The sequence below is a fragment of the Corythoichthys intestinalis genome, chromosome 6 (genome assembly GCF_030265065.1).
Source record: "Corythoichthys intestinalis isolate RoL2023-P3 chromosome 6, ASM3026506v1, whole genome shotgun sequence".
NCBI classification, from domain to species: domain Eukaryota; kingdom Metazoa; phylum Chordata; class Actinopteri; order Syngnathiformes; family Syngnathidae; genus Corythoichthys; species Corythoichthys intestinalis.
Genome location: NC_080400.1, coordinates 42,645,687 through 42,652,851, shown reverse-complemented (window position 1 = coordinate 42,652,851; position 7,165 = coordinate 42,645,687). Strand labels below are relative to the sequence as shown.

General features: G+C 39.1%; 1 protein-coding gene across 1 annotated transcript; it reads left to right on the top strand.

Annotated features, from left to right (window-relative positions):
* Positions 1-4,938: 4,938 nt before the first annotated feature.
* LOC130917076 (E3 ubiquitin-protein ligase TRIM39-like) lies at positions 4,939-6,369 on the top strand. The gene has a single exon (XM_057838161.1). The coding sequence runs from the start codon at positions 4,939-4,941 to the stop codon at positions 6,367-6,369; it is 1,431 nt and encodes a 476-aa protein (XP_057694144.1).
* Positions 6,370-7,165: the final 796 nt, after the last annotated feature.

The following is a 7,165-nucleotide window of genomic DNA, read 5'->3' as shown; positions in this document are numbered from 1 at the left end:
AAGATTGAACTAATGCCACGTGTTAAAACAAGACGTTTTACAAAAGTAAAAGAAGGGAGTCTGGGCAAAGACCACTGCAATTAGTTCCCAATAGGTTGGTTAATTAATTAATTAATTAATTAATTAATTTTGGCATCCCTAATACTGTATGTGGAGTTAAAAAACAAATGTACAGGCTGTCAAGTGTACCTCTTAAATATGACGCACTTTTTCAGAAAAAAAAAAAAAAAAAAAAAAACAGAAAAAAATCAATTCATGAGGAATTTAATGTGCTGGTATGTATATAAATGATCATAACAAAATTCTGCCCGAATTTTTTAAAAAGCAGTGGCCGTGGTAAGCAAGGCTAATTTACTCTATGGGCAGTTCTGATTCAGCCCCATAAACTCCACCTGGCAACAAACTACCAGTGACAAGACCAGGAAATAGAATCAAGCCTTTTTTCCCCCTCCAAAGTATTTTTAAAACATTTAAGTGTTTTATTTTGATACGATAGCAAATTTTCCAATGAATATGAATTCGATCCAAAATAATATTTGTGATAACTTAAAATACCTTAATTCAAATCTGTACTTTCCAAATATTCTAACGCCATTGCACAAACAAGGATGTCAGGTACATGGTGACAAAAGGTACCAGGTAATTTTTTTTTTTTTTAACTTAAAGGGGTTGAACCAGCACTTTTAGAACTCCTTGTTTGACATAACCTCAAAATTTCTAGAGCACAAACTACAGTCTGTTTTAATAATAGAGTATCATCACAACTCTCTGACCATGGTCTGACACAAACATGTGGCGACACCAAGTGGTAGAGTGCAATCTAATACAATTGATTTGGTAATTTGAGAACCAACTGGAGCTAAACTTTAAATTGATCAAATAACCCTTTTGCTTGAAACATCAATAACAAATGCTGTAGTTATAATCCAGAGAGGTAGCTTGTTAACCACATATTGTGTGTGTCGAATGTTGTACTAGCAACAGAAATATGGGGTTTGGTCATTTGAAATTTTTTTCCCAAAAACATGAAAGTTTACTGAACACAATCAGATAGCACAAACAAGTCAACCCGTTTAAATTATTTATAGAACACAATCTGGGGGTCAGTGTGAACCGTGAAGGTCAAGTCTAACCAGCTAGAACAGCCTTGGAATAACAACACTGACTGGACAAACCATCCTGGATTAGAACAATGGTCTGCTGTCATACTATGCAACTACCGTACAATCCTGAAGGTTATTGCAGAACACAGAGAAAGATAAGGAGTTACTGTTTTTGTTTGGTTCCTCAAGGTCTTCCAGGTTGAAGTAGAAATATGCCACACCCTTTACCTTCATCTTCAGACTTCTATTAGTCAATCAAGAGGCACAATTGCAATCACTGTTCTTAGAGCAGCGAACTTTGATTTGCTTTTTTGGTTGCTTTCTGTTTTTTGGTTTCTCTTTTCTTTGTTACTTTGCTTTTTCGGACTCCTCTTTTTCCTCTTGTTATGAGACTTTTTAATTGCATGCTTCTCAAGAGGATCGGTTAGCATATCTTTCTTCACACACTTTCGTGAGTTTATTTTCTGAAAGACGAAGTAGTACAGCATTTCCAGGGAGACACATACACTGGTATGAAAAAATATCTGAACCTTTTGGAATTTGAATGAATGAAATGAATGAATGAATGAATGAATGAAATATTTGTCATCAACATCGGTATCATTGACAATTGCAAAATGTGATATGATTTGCCCGAAGGAAGAAAGAACCAAAGAAAGACAAGGGCAGACGGGAGAAGCATATGCTTATCATTTTCCCGTCCCCCATACAGCTAAAGACGCACAATCAAACATGATAGAGTTGCATACATCACACTCAATGAGCTTTTCCTTTTTCACATGAATTATCTTCCCAAAAGTTATTAATTGCATGGCACTTAAGCAATGTTGTCGATTAGTGTAAGGTGTTGGCCGGACATGGCCGTTGGTTAGGAGTAGGCCGCATTGTTGAGAAAAGTCTGTCCAGTGAACTCAGCGTCCAGTCAAGCAACTCCATTGTGCGGTTGTTGAGATCACACAGCAGTCTCGTGCACAAGCAGATTTGTGAATTTCTCACATATCTGCATAAAATCAAATGTCAAATGTGATCTGATCTTTGTCAGAATCACACAGATGAAAAAACTGTCTGCTTTACCTAAAGCCACCCAGACATTTATAGGTTTTCATATTTTAATGAGGATAGTATGCAAACAATGACAGAAGGGGGAAAAATAAGTAAGTGAACCATCACATTTAATATTTATATCATGATGCTCCCGCCACCATGCTTCACGGTGGGGATGAGGTCTTGATGTTGGTGAGCTATTCCATTTTTTCTCCACACATGACGTTGTGTGTTACTCCCAAACAATACAACTTTGGTTTCATCAGTCTACAAAATATTTCGCCAAAACGTCTGTGGAGTGTCCAAGTGCCTTTTTGCGAACATTAAACAAACAACAACGTTTTTTTCGACAGCAGTGGGTTCCTCCGTGGAGTCCTCCGGTGAACACAATTCTTGGCCATAGTTTTACATATCGTTGTCGTTGAGATATTGGACTGTGCCAGTGATTTCTGTAAGTCTTTAGCAGACACTCTGGGGTTCTTTTTTACCCCTCTGAGTATTCTGCATTGAACTCTTGGAGTCATCTTTGGTGGACGGCCACTCCTTGTGAGAGAAGCAACAGTGCCAAACTCTCTCCATTTGTAGACAACTTCTTTGACTGTCGATTAATGAACATCCAGATTTTTAGAGATGGTTTTGTATCCTTTCCCAGCTTAATACAAATCAACAATCCTTGATCGCAGGTCTTTGGACTGAGCCATGATGCACATCAGACAATGCTTCTCATCATGACAATTCTTAGCAGGTGTGTGTTTTATACTGGGCAGGGCAGCTTTAAACCACTCATCAGTGATTGGGCACACACCTGACATAAATTTTTTGTTAAAAATTTGTTTCAATTGCTCTTTAAGTCTCCTTAGGCAGAGGGTTCACACTCCCTTTTTTCACCCTTCTGTCATTGTTTGCATGCTATCCTCATTAAAATATGAAAACCTATAAATGTTAGGGTGGTTTTAGTTAATGCAGACACTGTTTTTACATCTGTGTGATTTTGACAAAGATCAGATCACATTTGATGGTTAATTTACTCAGAAATCTGAGAAATTCCAAAAGGTTCAGATACTTTTTCATACCACTGTAGGTTTCAAATAGCCTAGGATCATGTTGTACATCCGAGTCAGTTGACGAGCAACATCAATATGGACCATGTGCAGTGGGTGCACTAGCATCAGCGAATGAATTGATTTCAGGGGTGTGGCCATCGTGATTGTCTGCAGTGGCAGACGGCAGCTCAGGGTTTAACCTGTCTGATGCCATGGATGGTGCAAACGCTTCATCAAGGAAAACTTCACGGTTATACGAGAAAATCCCAGTAGAACGGAGTCCAGAGGTTATTTTGCGTGGTGACACTGCTGACATAAAGGTCAGCAATCTGGTAGGTGGAGACTGTTTTTCAAGGTTACTTCTCATCCACCCATCAAGAGCCTGGCGATATTGCGTTTGAATGGGCTATACACGGTTGCTTGATTGGGCTATATGTGTGGAGGATGTGTGAGGTTATAGTGTCAGCAAAACAATACCATTATTCTTGGGTATTTCTACTGCCTTGAGTGAGATGTGAGCCTTAAACTTATCCAGGATCAGCAGTAGGGATGGATTGGGTAGGGTTGCAGTTGGTGTGCTGTATCAGGTGATCAGGAAACTAATTTCTCCCCGTTGGGGCCCACATCACTAAAAGCATTTTTTCCCCGGTAATTTATCAATAGCTAGTGTCAATCTCGTGCTCTGTAGAGTATCAGATGTAGCCAGTTCTAGCAAGGTTTGCAAACACCTAGCTATAATCATCGCAATTTGCAGGGGAAATTTTACAAAAATGGATTTGCTCCAGAAAAACAAAGATCATGTTTAGACTGTACACCCAAAAATGATTTCAAAATAGGAGTCAGACTTAAAACAACACAAATGATCTTCCAAAGTGTTATTACTTTGAATGCTGTATACGTAACTGATCAAATTTAAGATATAGTGATTTATTTAAAAATGTATAGCAATTTCAGTCTTTCAGTATTAACGCAGTTACTGCCATCGGCAGCAGTATATCTCAAATTAATTTGCTTGGGAATGGCTGACATTGAATGTTTCAGTGCCTATGACGGTAATCCATTCCATCCAATCCATTTTGTCTGGCAGTGGACAGTCAGCGATCGCGTGTTGTTATAAACTCAGCTGGAAGGTATAACATCATTTTTAACATCTCACACCACGAGAATGGACTACGACTCTGAGTTTCGTAATTTCGATATGCGTATCATTATAGCCTTAGTGATTATAATGTCTTCATGAAGTTATCATGTCATGATACCTCATGATAAGTCATGAAGTTCTCTTTATTTCATGTTGCACTTTGGCCCCTGCAATGGTTCAGTTCAACTAAAATAATAAATCCATAAATGTTTGATCATAAATCCACGTGTTGTCCAATAAAAGAACAACCCAGCAAGTTGGATAGTAAATAATTCAGTCACTGTCATCTTGAACCTTCTGAAATGAATGGATAATCTTCATATACACTCAAAGTGATACCGTAAGTGTGATTATATAGTATACCTGAACGTCTTCAGGCATGGACACTCGCACCATGTTTCCCTTTGGCATCTGCATCATGTCACTTCTACTAAAATAATAATCCAGAAAGGTACATCATTACAAGTCCAAGAAGGAAGTGGACGTTGACTTTGTCCTTAAAAGGACAATAAAATCATTAAACTTATCACTGAAGCAGAAGAATTGCAGCTCTCCAGCGAGTGAACATTCCGTCCTTGTACACTAAGGCTGTGAATTCAAAAGGACCATGGCTGGAAGAGTGGACCAAGATCTCCAATGTCCGACCTGTTTGGACATCTTCAAAGATCCTGTCATACTGCCATGCAGTCACAGCTTCTGTCGCGCATGTTTGCAGCAGTGGTGGGACAGGGAAGATCGATCATGTCCAGTATGCAGGACAAAGTTTGCGTCGATGAATCCACTTATAAACTTAACACTGAGGAATTTGTGTGAGAACCTTTCACGAGCCACGGAGAAGTCAGAGGACATCTGCAACTTGGCACCTGGAGATTTGATTGACAACTTTTCACGAGCCTCAGTGAAGTCAGAGGACATCTGTACCATTCACAATGAAGAACGCAAACTCTTCTGTTTGAACCACCATGAGCTTGTGTGCCACATCTGCAAAGATGCAAGAATCCACGCTGGCCACAAGTTCTGTCCTGTCGATGAAGCTTTACCAGATCTCAAAGAGAAACTCCGAAAAGACCTGCAGGATGCCAAACAAAGACTAAAGGAATATAGTGACTGTAGAGAAAACTGCACCGAACAAGCAGAGTACATCAAGGTCCAGAGGGAGCAGGTTGAAAGCAAGATTAAGAAAGATTTTGAGGAGCTTCATCGCTTCCTGTGGTCTGTGAAGGAGGCCAAGTTGTCTGCTGTCAGGGAGGAAGAGAGGGTAAAGAGTCAGACAATGAAGGAGAAGATTCTGGCTCTCAACAGAGAAATTGCCACTCTCTTGGAAATTATCAGATGCACAGAGGAACTTCTGATATCTGACCACGCTTCCTTCTTGAATAATCTCAAGACAGTGATAACCAGAACCCAAGAAATGCCAAACAATCCCAGGCTGCTCCGAGGAGCTCTGCTGGATGAAGCCAAACATGTGGGCAACCTTAAGTTCAGCGTGTGGGAACGAATGAAGGAAATGGTCTCCTACAGCCCCGTCATTCTGAACCCAAACACGGCCCCTCCAGAATTAAACCTATCTGAAGACCTGACCAGTTTGAATTTTATGAAAGTACAGCCTCGGCCAAACAATCCCGAGAGGTTCAAGTTGTACTTTGTTCTTGGCGGTGCTTTGGACTCAAGAAAACACATGTGGGACGTTGATTTGGGAGACAACTCAGGGTGGCTACTTGGAGTGGCGTGGGGGGAGCATTGTTTACCAGGTAAAATGGACTATTGTCTCATTGGATTTACTGATGGTGAATACAAAACATTTGATGGCGAATTTGGACCCTGGAATCCACCCATGAAACCACAGAGGATCCGAGTTCACATGGACACGGACAAAAAATCTGTTTCATTCTCTGAATCGCTTACAAACACTGAATTATTTTCAGAAAATATTAGCTTGTCCGCTAACACAAAAATCTTTCCCTACTTTTACACAGTAAGTGAAATTCCTCTGGAAATAATGCCACTTTCACCTCATGTTATTACTTATGTTGAGTGATGACGATGTCAATACTTTGCTCCAGAAAATGTGTTAATTTTGTGTGGAAATATCAATGAATCGAAATCAGATTTTTACTCCTGACAGAGGAATCAGAAATGGATTATCTAGTTGAATAAGTAAAAACAACAAAAAATCTACACCAAATTGTCTTGTTTTATAATGAAGTGCAGTTTTTTTTTCCTTTTTGTGACTTTGATTTCAATCGCAGAATGTTCTTTGCTCACCTGATATCAGAATCTCGCCATCCAAAATAACTGTAATTTAATTCAAAAGTGTGTACGTATATAAAAAGCACATTTGTATTAAGAAATATAAATAAAATGCAATGTAGTTTGTAAACTTTTGAGTGAAAACCAAGCAAAACAATTCACTACACGCAAAATCAATGGCAGTAATTTATTACTGCTTACAAAATACTTAAATGGCCTTGGACCAAAATACATGCCTGATTTGTTTGACCCCTACAAAGGCTTTAGACCCCGAAGGTCGTCTGGAACCTGTCTGCTGTGTGTTCCAAAAACAAAAACCAAGCTGTGTGATGTAGCATTCAGTTACCATGCTCCTCACTTCTGGAACATGTTACCTGAAGGTCTTAGGTGTGCTAAAACCGTTAGCTGCTTTAAATCAGGGCTAAAAATGCTATCATTTACCACAGTGTACTCAAAACTGCCCACATAGTTCACATTTCAAGTTATATGACATTTGCTTTTCATTCATATTTTGGTATTATTTGTATTTCGTGTTTCAACAGTCTTGATGATTTAATGTGACTTAGGAATCATTTTGTGTTCTT